The 20,411-nt window shown below is 37.1% G+C and overlaps 1 protein-coding gene across 1 annotated transcript; it reads left to right on the forward strand.

The window, feature by feature from the left end:
* The first annotated feature begins 3,145 nt into the window (after window positions 1–3,145).
* On the forward strand, window positions 3,146–14,979 carry nfkbid (nuclear factor of kappa light polypeptide gene enhancer in B-cells inhibitor, delta). Its single transcript, XM_008432435.3, has 12 exons — window positions 3,146–3,788; window positions 8,369–8,505; window positions 8,608–8,641; window positions 9,663–9,850; window positions 9,959–10,140; window positions 11,381–11,486; window positions 11,599–11,745; window positions 11,864–11,915; window positions 12,061–12,215; window positions 12,458–12,574; window positions 12,713–12,877; window positions 13,348–14,979. The coding sequence occupies exons 1-12, from the start codon at window positions 3,773–3,775 to the stop codon at window positions 13,417–13,419; spliced, it is 1,371 nt and encodes a 456-aa protein (XP_008430657.1). The 5' UTR covers window positions 3,146–3,772; the 3' UTR covers window positions 13,420–14,979.
* Window positions 14,980–20,411: the final 5,432 nt, after the last annotated feature.

A 20,411-nucleotide genomic window follows, 5' to 3' on the forward strand; every position in this document is an offset into this window, starting at 1 on the left:
GGAGGATTCTTTTCAGTTTGGGTGTAGTTAATTTATATACGTGCTGCTTCACTTAGTGAACTGAATTTCTGAAAATAATAAACTTATAGATATTCTAATTCATTGAAAATGACTGTATCTGTGTTTGTATCTGTGTGTCTTTTAGTCAGCATCAGCCTAAATTTGCCCTACTCAGAATTTCAGTTGAAGTTCTGCTTCATTATAAGTGTGTTATACCATCCGTGTGGCCAGCAGGGGGCTCCAAGTAGACCAAATGTTCAAATGACAGCGCAACTCCATGAATTAAATAAAGCATAGTGCTTTAATTCAATAGCACCATGACCTGTCATCCATCCATCCATCCATCCATCCATCCATCCATCCATCCATCCATCCATCCATCCATCCATCCATCCATCCATCCATCCATCCATCCATCCATCCATCCATCCATCCATCCATCCATCCATCCATCCATCCATCCATCCACTAGACCTGCTTGTCACCAGCCCACCAGCTATATCGCCAGCAGCTGCTCCTACTTATATCTTAAAACTTGTTTTAGCTTTGTTTATTTGAGTCAACTCCACTTACTTAGTGCACTTTTATCCTTTTATCAATCATTTGCAAGACACCAAAAAAATAAAATAAAATAAAATAATGCCCAAACTCTTCCCTCTAACTGACATAAACGCAAGGAGCTGACGCTGAACCCAGATGCTTTAGACGGATTGTGAACCACTGCGATGTTTTATAAATATCATGTCCTGAAGACTCCAACAGAACTACATTATCAACAGACAGTAAACTTGAAAGTCTGAGGTTTTCGAACCAGAGACTCTCTTCCCCACTATTGTACATTGATAACCATCCTTAGCCAGGATGTGAGATTGGTAGACACACCTTTGACTTTGATTATAAAAAGAACATTTAAAACATTTATCTCATTTACATTTTCTTTTGTGTGTCTTGCTTCTGCTGTCCTGATGATGCTACTGTTTTTTTTTTTGTCCATGAAATGACATGAGCTTTAAAATGTAATGCTGCACTACATGGACATTGCTGAAACAGTTTTGCATATAAATCAAAGAAAAACTGGTGTACCTATTTTGTTTACCCGGTTTCTTAGAACTGTACTGGTCCTTCAAAAGAACAAATAAATTCATAAAAAAATAAACGTGAACACCTGTAATTCATGTGGACATCAAAAAAAAAAGAAGAAAAGGTCACATTAAAAATGAGGATTTCAGTGTTTTCCATACCATCTGATTTTTTCATGATATATGCAGAAAAATCTCAGTGACTCTTCTGCTTCCACATTCAATGGTTAACATACAAATATATTGTAGTTTTCTTATGTGTTGCATTGATAAATTAGAATATTGTATCATTTTGTTTTAAATACATTTTGAGTGCAAAAGACAATTTTCAAATTATTATTATTATTATTATTATTATTATTATTATTATTATTATTATTATTATTATTATTATTATTATTAACACATCAGTAAAGCTACATTTGTACTACTCACATTGTCATTGCATATTAGCTATGTATTTCATTGCTCAATCACTTGAACATTAAAATGACAAATGAATGAGATGGAACAAAAAGTATTCAGTAATCAGAGAAAATGGAGCAGAGATTTAAAAAATACATTTTTTGCAATATTTTATCCTTCCTTTGTTACACTTCATTCTGCACCTTTAAGAAGCTTCGGTCTTCTGGCTGATTTCAGCAGTGCAGTGGCGGTTCAAAGAGTGATTTTTGCTCGTTAGGACAGTAGAGGGAGCTGTTGTACAGCCTACGGATTGAAGAGTTCAGAGGGCACCGCAAACTCCCAATGGAGTTTCCGCTCTGATGTATTTCAAATGAAATTGATTGCTTCAGTAAGAGAGAGTTTTTAAGAACCAAGTGGAACAAAAGAGTTAGAGGGGTTAGTCTATAAAAATGAATAAAAAAAAAAAAGTAATGGAAGTCAATGCAAAGTCCATGTGAAGATGTGTGAGTGTGTAGAGTTATTTTTAAGTTATTTTTCGGGACATGTTAGTCATCTGGTTAAAAGACAAGAGACAAGACATGAGGCTTTAATGTTTTCTTTGAAGTGTCAGAATTTCCTTTCACTCAGTGTCGCCTTAGCAGCTCAGGGAATCTGGAAGAAATTCAGTTTTCAGCAAAACACAATGAAATGTCGTCCTATAAATGTTACAAAATGCTTCGTATATCTTATTAAGAGAAAAATATCTTAACACATGATCACTTGTAGACTACCATGTCATGCTTATTTGTATTGCTCATTTCAGCAACAAGGCAGCTGAACATGCTTTACATCATAAAAACATCATACAGTCAGCAATCATGAAACAAGCAATAAACATTGCATTTTGTCAAATGTATCATCAAAATCATCAAACAGATCGGATATGTTGATCAATCTTCCATTTACTGCTAATCAAAGGCAATTCTGAACAGGCGGACCTTTAGTCTTGGTTCAAAGTAACGCAGTGTTTCAGCTGTTGTACAGTTTTCTGCAAGGTTGTTCAAGATTAGATAGTGTAATTTTTTTATGCAAAATGTTCTTCATTTTAATAAAATTTGAGCATGATTAAAATCCGCCTCTATGAGATTATATTATTGATGAAATAAAACCAATCCCATTTAACTTTTTCTTTTAATTATTTATTTCCTAAGTATTGTTAAGACTTACAGTCCAGCAGCTTGTGGTCGCTGAGGTTTTAGTGGATGCCCTAAAAATAACGAGGTCTTGGATCTCAATGAAGACTGTCTGTATAAATAAAGGTCAAATTAATAAACACAATTCTCTTTTGGATGAATTTATGTTTTGCCCACCAAAGTAATTACATTTTCCGACTAGAGTTTTTAAACCCATGTCACTGTGAGGTATTTTAGTTTGTTGGCTTTATGTGTACATAACCCATATGCAATCATGTTGAAATGAAGACGTCACAAACACAAATCTAACCTTCGACCTTAAGCAAGTCAAGTGTAACAACAGCAAGCTTCATGCTCATGCCCTACGTCTTCCTCTTTATTTAGGGTGTTTTTGTCACTGCTGTTACAAATAGCTTAGCTTCTGTCACACTTTGGGTCTGTTGATACAGAGGAAGACATTTCTAGAAATATCAAGTCTATGACTAACTTTTCTGAAAGGACGAATGGAAAGACTGTTTTGGAAGAACTATACTTGAATGAGGAGACCCTGCAAGCACTTGATGACAGTTATCACCAACTCTTCATGGCAGAAGTTGTCTGGTACAATTTTAGGTTTAGCTACATGGAAAAATACAGTTTCACATCTTGCCGAACACAATACAACTACAACAAATAGCACTACGGTCAGATCAACGCTGTGTAGCTTTGAAATAATTAACAATAAAATGAAATAATCTTTTAACAATAATAATACTGCAACAGCATGTTGCGTTTAACAGCAGCTCTCCGTTATCCCAGACTTTCTGTATTACTGTAATTCACACAGCTGATCGCCCATCAAGAGGTGAACTTCTCTATAACTGCGCAACGGCGCATTTCTCCTCACTCTTCTCGCTTGGCTGAGGATGCGGGGGTGCGCTGGGTTTCCCAGGGGGCGGGGCTTCGAGGCGGAGACAACGCGGTGCTTACAAGCGGCAGGGGCTGGAAGTCAACAAACCAGACTCACTTCTTCAGCCTACCTGAACGGATCTGTGTACAAATACCCGTTTCTGAGAAGACTGCTGGCCGAGTGGACGAACCGACGAGAAAGGGACTCAGAGCACAACCGTTTCTGACATGCACTTTGATAAATGTGAGTATGAATCCTGTGATGGGTTGTTTACATCTAGTTTACATTAATCGCTATTAGGTTTTGTCGGTTTGCCGGTGATGCTTTTTTTCTGGTTAATGTGCTTTACACTTGAAAATTACTTTTGAGACAGATGTGATGTTATTGTACAAAAGTGTTTTGGTTTTATAGTTTCCCCTAAAATATACATCAGCCTCATCAGGTTATCAAACTGTCTTTACCTTGTAATGTTGGCTGACAAGTCTGATATGACAACATTTACAAATGCGTCTTATTATTGTTCTTAGTCACACTTACCTTAACATGTCTCACCTAGCATTTTACACTGAAATGTCAACCAGTGTGCCATTTCAGTGCAATGACATCACTATTTGGGTGAATCCAAGAGTCCAGACTTCATTTTGGGGAACCCCTGATGCATCTCCACCCCTGCTTGTATGTTTTCATTTCCTCTTTTAATTAATACCAAAGAGGCAAGTTGTGTGACATGACAGAGACAGCCTGCTTTAAATAAGCTTCTTTGTTCAGCAGTTTTTTTTTCCTTTTTCTTTTTCTTCTTTTTTTTTTGCCTGGGTGATCACTTTACATGTGTTTTGTTGCGTGCGGCTGGCCCAAGAGCAAAAACCCACAAAATGAGGAAGCTGGTGATGCACTGCCTCTTTCTTGTCTCTGAGGATCGAGCCAAAAGAGAAAGGTCGTCGGAATCCCCAGCCCTCCCACGCTCGTGACTCACTGTCCAGGGGTTTCCACAGGGCACGATTTGAATTTAGCACCAACTGAGTGTAGCCGGCGCAGAAACTCGAGTTCAGAGTATTTAGTCTGGCACCACCGGCTATTAAAAACCAAAACCATCCCCTTGTTTCCTGTTTCTGTAACTGCTTAGCACTGAGCAACTTCTACATCTGACGAAACTCCTCTGAATGAACGCACGCTCTCCGGCTGTTGTGTGCCAGCGTTGTATCATCAATGAAAAGGCCAAAGGTTGCATTTTGCTGTAAAGATCAAATGAGTCAGCGTTAAGCAACTTGTAGTAACACCTCCTGAACCTGAAAACGAAACCCTGCGGGATTGATCTATTTTGACTGATGTCATTTCGGAATCAAAGTGACCTTTCATCAGGTGTTTCAGGGGCCCGAAATAGGACACAAGACACTGGCTCTATTTTTTTAAAATTTTTTTTACATCAGAATACACTTGCAAGGGGAAGTGAAATAGTTGTTTTTGAGAAGAGACAAAGTGAAACCAAAATAATAACCTCTTTGCATGTTGTTTTTCTGTGTTTGCCACACACAGCATCACTATGGTATCGCTCATGGGCTTGAAGACGATGCCTGCGCCTCGCAAAAATGTAGATGCAACAGAAAACACAAGGCAAACTACATGCGTTTCTAAGTGACGCGCCTCTGACACACTAAAGGCAGGAAGATGTGGTTTGCGTAATGGAGCGGGACAGAAAGGTGTCACAGAAAATGAGTGCTGGCAATCCCATGCTGAAGGTTTTCTGATGAATCTCTCTCGCTCTCTTGTCTTTCTCTCCGTTTTATTTGCACAGCTGCCCGCAAAAGATCTTTGTTCCTAATGGAGGAGGTTTTTTTTGTTGTTTTTTTTTTCGAGTCTGAGCTTTGTACTTTGGGTTCCACAGACAGGGTGGAAATAGGGCCTTCGTTTTATCTTTCACATGTAGCGGGGGAAGCTTTTGAGGAAACAAACCTGTGTGGTCGCTTGTTGTCGGCTGGAAACAGCAGATTTCTATTATGTGGTGTTGTTTTCTTTTCTGTTTTCACACTTTTCCTTTACCTGTTGAGTGGAAATGAGACTCAGAAGAGGAAACGTGCACATCAAATAAAAGAGTAGATGTTTGGGTGCAGGGCAAGAGGAGAAGAAAAAAAAAATCCCTCCATGGAGAAACCGAGCTCAGAATCTCAGAAAAGATCATCAAAGTGTTTAAAGATTAAATAGATAATATCTTCAGTGTAAGCTAAAAATAAAACCAAGAAGATTAAAGAAAAAACAAAACACCAAAGGGGAGTTCCAATTTCAATTATTTATGTTTCAATCTTTTTCTAACAATTTTTGCTTTTTTAAAATGGGAGGATGTAAATCTCTCGATATTGAATATTCACTATTTGTCTCCGTCAGTAGATGCCATTTTGTTGTTTTTTCATATTAAACTTAGTAGATATTAGTAAACTGCTCACTGCATTCAGTCGTGTTACTCAACAGAAAACACAAAAGTCTTATGCGTGCAGTCTAAATGCTCTTACATTTTATTGTCAAAACAACTGTAATACAAATCAATGGTGTCAAACTCGGAAACATTTCTATCTTTCATTTTTGAATTTCTGGGGAATCACGATATTTGATATGTTATATGGATGTTGAAAGGGACTTTATATGACATCTGGAGGCTAATTTATTTAACAGTCAACAAAAATAGCATCGTATCTCTAAATTGTGTGATCAGGTTCCTCTTTGATAAAGTTTACACAAAAGGCAAGCAGATCAAGTAATTAAGTCCTGCTTCTAGATGAAAGTGCTAGTAGGCAGACTCCTGTATTTTTTTTATATCTCTATCTGTGGGTACAGATTTAGTGTCACTGATTATAACCTCCATGGGAAAGCAGAGATGGAACAAGTCCTATTTTAAAAACTCTTGTGTCTAGAACCTGCTTTTTCACTTTGCTGCTGGAAAGTGTGTGGTGTCATCAAACAAATGTCTCCTGCACTCTCTAAAGCTGTCTGAAAACAAGGGTTTTCAACAGTTAGTTGAGTTTAAAAATGAAACAAAAACTTTAAATAAAAAATACAAATAGGAAAAATATGTTTCCATCAAAAATGCTATAGGCCAGTTAGCTGAAAGAAGTTGAAGCAAAAATCCTTTGTGTTTCACTTTTTAAAAATGGGCAAACAAAATAAAACTTTACAAGACATTTACACAAGAAACCTGTGCAAATAAGCAGTTATAGCTTAAACTAATTAGCTGGATGTTTAAAAGGCAAATGTAAGTCTGAGCATTAGAAACTTTCAGGCAGATGAAAATAAAGTAAAGAAGAAACCCTGGCTAAGCATTCAAAGACCAAAAATTGTAGCAGAAATTATGTGAAGAAGAAAAGTCTGAGTATAAAGTAGACCAGAGTTCATATTGTAGATAAAGTTGTGGAGCTGGACTTTAAAGGCAATGAGGTATTTAGTTGTTGCTTCATTAATTTTTTCATTTATTAATTAATTAATTTACATTTGCTTATTTCTATCAGTTTCCTAATGGATTAAATTAATGCATGAAATAAAAAAATAGAAGAAAGGCATTTTCTTGTTTAAAGGGCTTATAATTCAAATTACCTTTACATTGCTATATGAAAGTCACGTTTTGTAAAAAAAAAAAAAAGTGAATTTTTCTATGTTTTTATGTACAACTTGTTGAAGTAAGATGTGGCAGAAGGAAGAATATGTTTACAAAATGTACTGAATGTAGGAGCTACACTGAGCACTAGATGATGTCCTTATCATCTTCTTTGTGCTGGAAGAAGCTGTATTTGATCAAAAATGTAATGAAATATAAACTGCGATAGTGTAAAAGCAGAGGGAAATATTAAAAAGCTCAAGTATCTGGTAAAGCTATATTACATGTTGAATATCGCTTCTGTTTGAAAATAAAGGGAGGTAGTTAGCCTTCAAAGACTGCGAGGTGTTTCAGTGGGTTGAAAACTAGCTGCATTCATTTTTATTGGAACTTTGCATAAAACAAAGTTCACAGTTTTATATTCAGATTACAATGCTCATATTTGAATAGTGGAAGTGGCGAAAAGACTGGATAAGTGCTTACACGACACAAAACTTAAAGAAGAAGTCTCTGAAGATGAAGAATCTACATAATGGGAATGTTTCTAATAATCACATGCAAAATGAATCCTATGATTCATCTTAATGGTAGATGAGTAACATTTTAATGCAGATGGATTTGCAGCATGATTCTGCTTCTCACAGTTCCAACTGCCTGATGGCAGCAGTTTACATTTTTTTCAAGTGAAAGGTATAGGAAGTCGTTCTGAGGCCTTTCCCCTCCGGCAGCTTTGAAACATGTCCTGTACAGACGGAGGATCACATGACCCTTCTAGCTCCCCTCACTATCCACTGCAGGGCCCTCTCTGTCAGCCACTCTGCAGCTGCTGTGAGATGAAGTACTTCTCTCAAACACTCTTCTGTCCCATGTTGTGAGGATGTGATGGAGGGAGTTACACTTTGTTTAATTTCAACATCTGCTGCTGCCTCTCAGTTTGGTAGTTATTTGTGTGACAGGAAGAAATTTGCATAAAGGGAAGAAATATTCTCCGTCAGATGAGATCGTGCCGATAGGATCCTCGGTAAACACCAAATGCTCCTTTTTTCTTTCTTTTTTTTTTTTTTAGAATTAAATCCTCTCATGTTTTGGATAGTTTGATGTTGTTGTTTTGTTTTTTCCCAGGGTGTCACGTGCGTCTTTTTTTTCTGAGCTTGTCTTAATAAATTAGTAACTTGGTATTAAACTTCTTAAATCGAATCAGGAAAAAAAAGTAATTTTATCGGGTTTCATTGTTATTTTTCAGCACCAAAAGAGAAGGCGTGTTGCACCCAGCCCACAGTGAAGAAACTTTTGGAGCAGAAGAGAAGACGCGAGACGTCAGCCGTGCTTCCCCCCTGCTCTGCTGCCAGCACAAGTCCAATTCCTCCGACGACTATTGCAGTGAGCCAACATGCTGACTCGGTCAGCCTCTCACCTAATACTTTGTCGCTTGTGTTTTCTCAGTGATCACAAACTGTTTTTTTTTTCTGTTGCATCTGTTAGGATCTGACTTCACCAGAAACGTTCACATTTACAGGTAAGGATGAAACATCTAATGCCAAAAGGGGACATGTTTTATACGCTGATGTGAAATAATGTTTAAATAAACTGAAATAAAAATATCAAAACTGTTATATTATGTGATATATGTTCTGTGTGGTACAATAGAAAAACAAAGTAATCAGTTATAGGAAAAAATATAAACGCTGCTATAATCTGGGTGCATAATTATGAAGATATCTAAAGTAATACTTAGTTAAAGCATTATTATGATTATATATCAGCATATAGCATTTGTATTTTCCTACCAAGTTGGTACAAACACATTCTTCCAAAAGGTTTTTAGACAGTTTAGCCACACCTTGATGGGTTTTTTTTGTAAGAAAAACTTTTGTCCTGCAGTCCTTCTTAGTTGAGATTTAAGGAGATTAGAAGATACTCCTCTCACATATAAACCTCAGGTATCTCTTGCTGAACATCTTTGCACCTCCTTGATTGTTACTGTTGTCATCTTTCCAGCTACCTTGACCATTGTGTCCCATCTTTTAATCAGTTTTAGACACTTGACGCTTTCAAAGTATGACTGGTTTCATGATGTTTTTCTAGTGCTGCTCACCAGACTGACCACTTCTTACACAGATATTCTTTTGATCATTTGTAAGCTCTCTTCAGATTTCAAAATGTCAGGACAATCCTGTTCGGTTGGCTGAATGTGAATAAAGGTTCAAATTCAGTAGAATTGATAGCAAACATAACCTCAAGAAGATAGGATGCAGAAAGTCAATCAAAAGGTGCTTTAATAAAGTTTTAGTTCAAGTATTATTTTTTTTCCTATGACAAATTTCTTTGTTGGTCAGTTTCTTTAAAGGATAATAATAGGATTTATTTTTAACAAAACAAAACCTTACAGGTATTTTGCACATTTTATAGCCACTGCATTCAGAGGTGGTTCTTCCATGAATGTCGCTCTGGCTGAGCGCTTCCCTTATTTGGGAATTTGAAGAAAAAGGCAGAATTAAGAGTCATAATAAGGTGCTGACTGGTGTATTCCATTCTAGGTGGAGCAATAAGCTACTCTGACATGGCAGTGAGCTATCATCCTTGGGCCCAACCCCATGAATCCACTCACAGCTACTTCAGCAGTGACCCAGGACCCAGCTATGAATCATCCTACCTCCAGATGCAACCTGAATACAACACACAGCAGCCAGTCTCAATTTTTGGAGACTCAATATCTGGGCCATATGTAAGAGAAATATTCTCAGTGTGGTATATCTTTGACTTTCTAGCATGTCCGAGTCCATAAACCTGCTAAGAGGTCAATAGTGGCTTACATTTTGACCTTGGTTTTCAGGACTGCTCCATGGTGGTTCCAGAACCCAACGTGGCTCCATCTTGGTCCCATCTGGGTCTGAGCGATAACACGCAGCATATTTATAGCTCTTCCATGGATTCTTTAAAGCTGGATGAGGCCAGGATGCTGCTCAGTGGGATGGACTACAGCAGAGCCACCTGTCAGGACGAAGACGGTGACACGTGAGTTATCATAATTAAACTTTATCGACTACGTAGGAAAGCAAATGTCTCTTTTTAAGCGGGTGACCTGGCTAAGAGGTCAGCCCTTTTAGTAAGCGCCTACTTGCATCATGCTAAGAATAAGTCATAGCTGGTGAGTCAAACAGTATACAGAACTATTCCTGTCAAATATAATATATCCCTAATATTGTTTTGTTGATTAGAAAGAGTGAGACTTTGTTGCAATTATTTAAAAACATTTTTGATACTTATAATAACTTTTGTAAGGGATTTATGCATTTTTTTCGTCAGAATTTGGATGCATTTATTTATTTTCTTTCTTTCTGAGTCTGAAATATTAATCTGTCAGGGTTAGGCGGTTCAACAAACAAACAAAAAAAATAAAATAAAATAAAACAGTGACAATCTCTACATCTCAAAGAAAATTTCCTCCAAGCAAATTTGAAGGATTGTAACACACTCAGTGTTTTTCCTTTGACATCATGCAGTTGTATATTTTTCTAATATATTTTTATAGGCTGATTTTTATTGCACATAACTTTGTGATCTTATGTGTGTGAGAATCGCTTCATACATAAACGTTGCTTACTAAATTACTATATGTGAAATTATAAAGAGATTAGAACGAGTCAAAAGGTTCAGAGACAACACAGTGGTGGTGTTAATCAAATGTTTTATTTTTCATGCTATTCTTTATATACCTAATTGATATCTCAATGGTTATTTTGGTATACTTTAAAGAAAGAATGTGCACCAAACAAGACCTAAAGTCTTGTTTGTCTTGAAAATGAAAGGTTGTTTAAAGAAAGGGGAGTCTCAGAGATTGGAGCTAAAACAGACTTACAGACTGAAAAAAAAATAGGGAAACAAAGAGTTGCATAAGTACAATACATGACGTGAGTTCGGCTGAAGAATAAGATTGAGGAAGCTCTGCTCCGTCCCTCGTGACTGAACTGTTGATTCGGAGATGATTGTAAACAAATTACTTACTACCGTCGAGTTTTGTTTTTGGTAGTGAGCTGAAAGTGAAAACCAAATTTGGAACATGGTAATTTTTTTGAATGATTAAAAAGAAAGTCTGAGTCATTGTTTTATGCTAGAGTCAGATAAGACGGGGGGAGAAAAAAACAGCAAAAAAAAAAAAAACACATCTTCAGCAGAGACAAGCAATAAGATGGAATAGCTGTTACACACATTTACACATTTACAAAGCAACTCATCATTTGTTTTTCTTGAGCAGTATCCTGCACATCTACACAGCCAAAGGACTCCGGGAGTACGCCATTGCTGCTGCAGAGAGGCTGAGGGACGTGGGGAGGCTTGATGCCAAGGAACACAAGGGAAAGGTATAAAGTAAAACGTGAATGTAAATGCATTGACAAAAATTTAATGATTTCTCTTGGCTTTGCTTAAAAAATATAATTGAATGCATGCTACATGTGTTTTTTTTTTTTGCAGACTGCCTTACTGGTGGCAGTGACAGCCAACCAGCCAGAGATTGTCCAGGATCTCCTGTTGTTAGGAGCCGACATAAATGCCTGCGACTTCAAAGGTCAAACTGCTCTTCATTTGGCTGCTCACTATGGATTCCCAGCAGTTCTCCAGGTAAAGAAACAACAACACTGGTTTAGTTTTTTCATCATACCCAAAAAAAATAAAAAATTTAACAAAAGAGATTTTTTTTTTTAAACAATCCTCACCAGCGATTTCTATTTTTCTGCAGGCAATTCTGTCAGGTAGGCCCAATGTCAACCTGGAAGCTCGCAACTTTGAAGGTAATTAATGTCTTACTTTTTTCTTTTTTATGGAAATAAGCAAACATCGTTGTTTTATAGCCCATAAAGAATGATGTGATGTCTTTAGCTCGTATTTTGAAAGCCATATGTCTTTTCTTTTTTTTTTTTTTTTTTTTTGCGTTAGGTATGACGCCTCTCCACTGTGCAGCCATTTCTCACAGTGTCACCATAAAAGCTTCGGCAGCCGCACCGGCAGACGTTAGTCTGCAGGCCAAAGCCGAGGAGAAGCTCTCATGCGTACGGATGCTTTTCCATGCAGGGGCCTCCCTTCTCAGCCAGGTACTTTAGCTCAGTGGAGCCACAGTTTATTACAGTACTTATGTCGAACCCATGAACTCTGAGTGAGAATGTACAAGGGGAAGTGCCAAGTATCATTTAACCAACATGGTGACATAGTTTGGTCAGCCTCCCTCTGTACTCTCTCTTTTCTTTTGTCTCTCTGCTTTGACTTTCAAATGCCGTTGTTGAAGTGGCGGTCGGTTTCATAATTCTTTACCTCACTTCCCGTTATCGAATTCCAGGAAATCAAAAGCAACAAGACGGTGCTTCACTTGGCTGTGAAGGAGGGGAACATTAAGCTGGTGGACTACCTGCTGGGGAGTCGCCTCCAAAACATGAAAGACTTTGTTAACATGAAAGTGAGTCCCCACACTGACCCGAAAGTCAGAACTGTATTCTCGGTTTGATTCCGCGCACGGGTTCACTTGTACGTCGTTACATGAAAATAGCGCTGACTGAACTTTTCAAGGCGTAACATCTTGACACGTTTGCGACAGGCCCACGGTCACACGGCTTTGCACATGGCGGCGGGTCTTCATGGCAACCAGAACCAGGAGAAGATCCTGCAGCTGCTGCTGGACCGAGGAGCCGATCCCAGCATCCGCAACCTGGAGAACGACCAGCCAGCTCACCTGCTGCAGAGTGGCCCGCAAGGAGAACGGGTAAGCTGCCAGTCATTGCTCACTGCTAGCGCTAGTAAATGTTTTACCAACAGCTGATAACCTTCTTGGTGTCTTTATTTGATATAAATATAAATTAGTTTGTTGTGGAGGCTGAATTCTTGTAAAAAAATGAGGAATGAGGTTTAAGTTAACATTATTTTATTACTTTTCACACTGTTTGACTTTTCAGCTACTGTTTGTATTCAAGGCAACAAAAAGGTTAAAGGCTGATAAAATAATTCATTCGCATTAGACGTGGAAACATGTTTAAGACTGGAGCTGCTTTATGATGGCAGAGGTTTACTTGGACATTAACTTAAATCTCTGAATTTATGCTAAGTGAATATTCCAAGAGAGGGATCAGCTGCGGTTAAAGACGAGCCTCATGTAGAACGAGCCTTTTAAGCACTGCCGCTTTTTTTTGTTCTAAGGTAAACTAATCTCACCGAGTTATCTTTTCTGTTTCACAGCTCAAATTCATGTTGAAAAGACGAAGCAGTTCTCGTTCTGGCAGGACCAGGAACAACTTAGACCACTTGTAATCCCGATTTGCTGGGATGAAACGTCTTCAAGGTGACTCCTCTGTTGAGAAGGGGAGAAGCTTTTCAGTTTAATTTGGGAGTCTATGGCCTAAATATTGATTAAAAAATTTTTTTGATTACTTTAGAATTTTTCAGATAAATTATGCCTATGAAGTAGAATATAGTTTTTTTAAATATTGGATTTCATTATCAGTCTATTAGGTAAAAATTATGACAATTTCCCAAAATCTAAAGAAAAAATTAGAAATTTGGGTTATTACCAAAATGATGTGACACAAACGCAATATTGGATAACAAAAACATAAGGTAACGGATTACGTATTTTGCTTCTCTGAAGCTTGGAGTACTGATTTCTTTGACAGGTTTATCTCCCAATTCAAAGTTGATTTCTGTGAAATCGTGAGTAAAAGCTCTGGGACCATGTCCCTGAAACCTCTCTGACTTCTCTGGTTAAAACCCCTCACTGATACGATATCATAATGATACTCAGAGAGGCGGGTTTTGAGATCAATCAGCACGTGTCTTCTTCTGTTAAGAACGTTTGATTTTCAGACAAGAACCTATTCGATGGTTTGTTTTTCTGCATGGATCGCACACGTGTCGTGCGTGACACTGGATGCAATTTTTTTTTTCATTATGGAAAAAGAAACTTTACTGTGTAAAACTTAAGAAAGTATGACAAAGAATGTTTTTTTTCTTTTTTTTTTTTCTCAAGCCGACATTAGACGAGTCAGCGCGATGACAAACTGTCTGATTCACTGTACATTTTACTTATGAGTCACAAGTAAAAGTACAATAACACTGTTTCCATAAGATTGTTTTTATGGTTGAGGGCAGGCTTTGAACAGTCCCATTTACATTTAGCGCGACAGATATGAGCAGGGTGGAAAATACACCATCCCACTGTAAGAGCTGTGTCAGGCAGTAATTTAGACTTGTAGTGAAAGAGTATTTATTCTTCAAGATCTCTTTTTACCCACCTACCTGTACTGATATGATGATGAGGATGAAACCTTGTAACATGTGAAATGACAATCATTTAAGTCTGTCACTCGTGTGTCATCTTTGACATTTCTTTATAGCACAAAGAAAACGATTAATCTTGCTGCATGATTAACCCAATTTCAAGCAGCTCCTGACTAAGATTACTGTAAAACTGCTTCTGTGACATATGAGGTAATATGAGCTTCAACAATAGACCATTTTCATTTTAAAAACTGACTTATTAAGTCTGAAGAAAAATCCGGTTCATTTGAATTTTTTTACGGCCTTATAATCTGACTTTTTTATTTTTTAAGCTGTTTTAACATCTAAGGCATTACAGAATAACTATGATTGTTACGCTTTGTGTTCCTATTTATTGTATTGTTAAGCTATTTTCTCTATTTTCTCTCATGAAATAATCGTGGAAGACAGAACAAACAAGCACGTCAGAAAATCTTTTGTCGCTCTTGACCAACACGTGCAGTACGTACAGTGATGCAAGCTGGACAAATGTATGATTTGTAATCATGCTGCCAATTTTATTGCTCGACACAAATAAAATATATTTAAGACAAATCGCATTTGTTTCATGTGTTCTGTTAAGCGGACTCTTGTGGACGGGATCATTTTCATGAGGAGAATTTTGCCTAAAGTAACCATAAGTACAGGGATCAGATTAAGATGCGTCAGATGACCCGGTATATTGACCGTCCGGATGTTGGAGGCATTCCGTATTTTCACCAAAAAGACATTACAAGAAAACGATGCGTTTGTCAGCAGGGGTCCTGTGACGGCACTCTTCCTTTGTGGGCACGTGCTACATTTTCTATACAGCAGGAGGAGGAACTGCAACAGAGAAAAAAAATATGAGACGGCATGACAATGAAGGAGTTCTTACTGTTGCACAAAGTGGCTGTAAGCGGTCCGGCTCAGTCAAAGTAACTCACTTTCTGTTTTTGGTATCTGGGTACCAGAAGTGCTGGAGCTGTTTGAAGAGACAAATAGGAAAATTAGCACTTAATTATACATGTATTTTATTTCATTTAACCCTTTCACGCATAGAGGTCATTACAATAGATAGTGGTTTAAAAAGAAAATAAGAAACGCATTTGGGTGTGGGACATGGTTGGACTCTATGCGCTGCCACCTATTGGTCAATTAGTGCAACTTCAAACTGACAGAGAAATTCCAAGTGACTTACTTTGCTACACCAAAGTATGACACCTTTTACTTTGTAACACTTTGTCAATATGAAAAGTATTGATAACAACTACTATGAGTGGGGGTTTAAAACATTTGTTAAATGTGTTAACTTTAAATTTTATGTTCTTAGGAAATTTCATCTAATATTTTTCCCATAAAAGAGGGCATCATGTCTCGCTGCCTGTTTGTACCGTGTTTGTATTGCACTTGTAAATATTTGCACACTAAGGGCATATTCTGTGTATTGGATCCTGCATCTTCAATATTTTTTGAAGATGAATTTAATGTTGCAATGCTTCATGTGCAATATCTGAGTGCGTGCACACATTGACTCACACGTGTGGGTGGAAATGTGGGCGCTTGCCCGTGCGGTTACTTCTTAGTATGTAGAGTCATGTGTTTGTTGCTTTTCTGCTTGTTGCTTCAACATTAACCCACCAAAGGACTATAGATCTAATTTACCTTCATGTGCAATCTGTCATGTCTATGTTGAAAAGCAATATTTCAAATAATGAATCAGCAAATTTTTTATTTCTTTTTTATTTAGTCCAGAGAACAACGTTTTTGTTGATCTTTGAGAAATATTTGTTGTGGTCTGAAGCTGTGTTTCTTTTCATCACGCAGACCAGTAATAGAAAAATGGTAAAATGTGATATTTTGGCATATTAGTTCAATAGTAATAGTTTTACTTTCCTCCCACAGACCGAAAACATGACTGCTATTGATCTCTCTAAGTTTTTCTTAAACATGAATGTGTGCATGGTTGTTTGTCCTGTGTATCTCTGTTTTGCCCCCCTGATGGACTAGTACCCTGCCTCCCACCCAATGGCTGCTGGAGATAGGTTAGAGATAAGCTGGGGCTTGTGAAAACAGATATATTCAATGTATAGATGAATGGATGTATAGTCTTCATTCGGTGTGCAAAATTCATAATTTTACATTTTTTAGAGAAACATATTGTTCCTGTCAGTGAAAAGGTCTGAACAGCATGTTTTAAGAAATGAGCTGCATATTTTATGCGCAGGGCTTAAGTCGACTGAAATCACAGAGAAACGAAAAGTTCAGAGAGGTTATCATAACTCATGCATGAAAGGGTTAAATTACTAACGGTAAAACATACTTGTGCACTGTGAAAACTGTGGCAACAACTTTGTCTTGAATTTGTCAAGTCTGCACATTTTGAGAATTACCACATCTAAAACTAGTTGGAGCCACAGGGTTCTGATTTGTGGTGCTTAAAAGTTTGTAAACGCTTTAGAGATTTTTTTTTTTATTATTTGATTTGAAAAATTAGGTTTCACCTGGTTACTAGAAACAGACTCTGTCTCAATAAAACTGATAAAAAAAAGACGTTCACCTTGTAAGAATTATGAGTACAGATCTGTAAGTGGCACAACTTTAATAGTTTTTGCTTTTTGCATTAAAAGGAAAGCATAGCTGCCTTGTTCTTATTTAGAAAAAAAACTAAATGTAAAGGTTTTCATTAACTGTGACCAGGATAATGTTACTGAATAAGCACAAAAGAAAAAATATCAAGATGATGTTGAGTTTCCTACGGAAGTAAATTTTTGCCAATCAGGAAACAAAAGGAAAAATAGAGCAAAATTATGCTATAACATGAAAGTTATATTTTTCTAACAATAAACTCTTATGGTATCAGATTACAAAAATATACGTACTGTATTTATCATGTTTTAACTCAAAGGAGTTCACATTTTTGAGGGCTGCACAATGGCGCAGTTGGTAGTTGGTAGAGCTGTTGCCTTGCAGCAAGAAGGTTCTGGGTTCAATTCCCAGCCCCGGTCTTCTGCATGGAGTTTGCATGTTCTCCCTGTACCCGGTTTTCTCCGGGTACTCCGGTTTCCTCCCACAGTCCAAAAAAGTGACTGTCAGGTTAATTGGTCTGTCTAAATTGTCCCTAGGTGTGAGTGTGTGTGTGCATGGTTGTTTGTCCTGTGTGTCTCTGTGTTGCCCTGTGACAGACTGGCAACCTGTCCAGGGTGACCCTGCCTCTCACCCGGTATGCTAGCTGGAGATGGGCACCAGCAACCCTCCTGACCCCACTGAGGGACAAGGGTGTAAGAAAATGAATGGAGTTCACATTTTTACAATGCAAATATTGCATTGACATGACATTAAATTGTTTGAACAGTAAAGTTTTACATTACAACTTTACATCTGTTAGAACTTCATAGACATTATAACTTGACGTTATAATGTCTCTGATTTTCTTACACCCGGGTGGCAGCTTTAATCTTCAGTAGTTTCCGTTTCTCCGGTTTTTGTTTCTTTACAACATTTCTGTCAGCCTGATGTCAGAAACCTGACTTTCCTAGACATGACCTCATTTCTATTTTTTTGCACCTCACAAACTCAAGTCGGGTTATTCTTCCTCAGGAGTTTACCAGTCTAATTCAGGACTTATTGTTTATTGAGGGGAACAGTCCCAGTGAAGTGAAACATGCTTAAGTAAGTGACTTTTTCAACCATGTTTCATGGCTGGAATTTTTGTGCTGAAATGCATTATCCGTTTCTTCATAAAACGTCACTTCTCGTTTCATCAAACTACAACATGTTTAGTTATAAAGTTACTGTATCTTACGGTCTTTTTTTTTTTTTTGACATTGATCACGTGCAGTGATCTCATAGTGATGTTGGTTGGTTGGTAAGTTCTGAGAAGGGCAACTATAGTCCTACTGTGAAGTCCCAAATGAATTAATTTTACCTTCAGCTTAATACCACAGGGTTTTAATAACACAAGCAGTTACTGTAAAACAAAAGAAAAAAATAAAACGTAATATAATGTAACATTGTCACTTTCTTTTTTTTTATTTAAATCATCTTTTGGCAAAAAGAGGTAGATTTTTTTCTATTTTTTAAAATAAAAAAAAACAGCAGTATTTTATTCATATATAAGGGATTCAAGCCTTTATATATATATATATATATATATATATATATATATATATATATATATATATATATATATATATATATATATATATATAATCATTTCATACTACACCTGTTTGTCTAAAATCTGTTTTTATTACATTTCTGTAAATGTGATTATTCTGCATCTTAGGCTTATAAAAACAGAAACCTTAAGAGTTTTCAAACTTTTAAGCACCGTGACCGTAGACCAAAATGCCAAGTCCTTGTCCTCCTGAAACAGCAGCTCTCGTCTTTATTCCTCTTTTGCCATTCAAGCGACATGCGATCAGCTGAGAGTAGATTTCCCACATTCACTACCAACACACAAGGAGTGTCTGCTTGAATGCATACATTTAAACAAATGCCTTTCAGGCCAAGCACTGAGATGGAAGGGTTAAGAAAGCATTGAAAATTTGTTTTTTTCCCCTCTAATGGTTGTTTTATGAACTCACTGACGTGATGGGAGTGAATTTTTAGTTGAAGAAGGAGAAAGCACTTATATTCAAGTGACATCCATGAAGGGAGAGGGTAAAATTGAAAAAAAAAAATATTTTTAAAGTTGTATCAAGAACAGATTTTTTTTTTTTTCACCGCATAGATTCTGTAGTCAATTCAACATCATTCATACATACGACATGCACGGGCAGATCATCTAACTTAATTCTTACTTGGATGAGGATTTAAAGCATTTTGTGAATTTTTTGCCTGTTTTGAGGAATGATAGATAAGTTACAGAAGTTTGATCTTTTGTATATTTACTAAAGTCTCAATATTGGTATATTTGAAAAAAAAAAGATCTAAACTTACTCAGGGCTATTAAAATGCCAGAGACAAACATAATGACAGCAAGGATGACCCCTGTAGTCCTCAGTGTCTCATAATCTGTAGAGGATAAAATGACAAGCGACTTAAACAAGTAAAGCTATTAATGTTGAAAAATACGATGCAAAGGATTGGATGAAGATCATTTGCCAAAAACATTTAGGTCCAATGTATCACATGGGTCATCTTCGATCTAAACCGTTCCATTGTAGCTCTGGATGTAGGTTTATGGTGATTGTCTTGCTAGAAGGTGAATCTTTACCCAATTCCCAAATCATGTTCAGAAGCTAAACTGTTCTCTTCAAAAACTCACTTTAAAACAGAACTCCCCTCCCCCCCCCAAAAAAAAAAAAAAAATCTGTTTTGTATTATTCACATTGAGATTGTATAAAAGCTGGGCTATTTTTTTTTTTTTTCAAACTGCTGTATGTCTCCCCGCCTGGTGTGTTCCTGGGTCCTCCTGGTGCTTTTTGTTCACTGATGTTCAATGACAAACCTCCAGTCTTACTTAGGGGTTTCACACTTATACAATTATAACTTCCCTTCTCTTGGTCTATTATGTAAAATACATAAAGTTTGTGACTATTATGTGACAAAATGTAAAAAAAAAAAAAAAAGAGTGGTGTGCATATTTTTGTGCAACTGGATGAAATCTTACCATAATGAAAGTCACTTTGGTCTGGAAACACTGATTCTGTAAAAGAAAGACTCTCATCATTTACAGAACCACAACGGCTAATTTCGGCAGAGCAGTTTAAGGTTGTGTTGAAACTGAGCGAGGTCTTCTGTTCCTAATGTCTGCAGACTTGGCTTAAACACACTTTGGAAGCTTTTTTTTCTTGCCCTACACAGAACGGCACTCGATGCAGCATCTTCGCTCAGCAGAAAAAAGAAAAAGGGTTATAAGCCAGCAGCAGCAGAGACAAGAACATGGGAAAGGAGGGTGTAAGAGCTTCAACAGAAACAAGCAGTTATGTCATTTTCAACAATTACTAATTATTTCTTTTGCTGCCAGAATTCATAAATACAAAAGTGTCAGAGCCTGGAGA

Source organism: Poecilia reticulata, chromosome 16, assembly GCF_904066995.2.
Source record: "Poecilia reticulata chromosome 16, P_reticulata-male-v2, whole genome shotgun sequence".
NCBI lineage: Eukaryota > Metazoa > Chordata > Actinopteri > Cyprinodontiformes > Poeciliidae > Poecilia > Poecilia reticulata.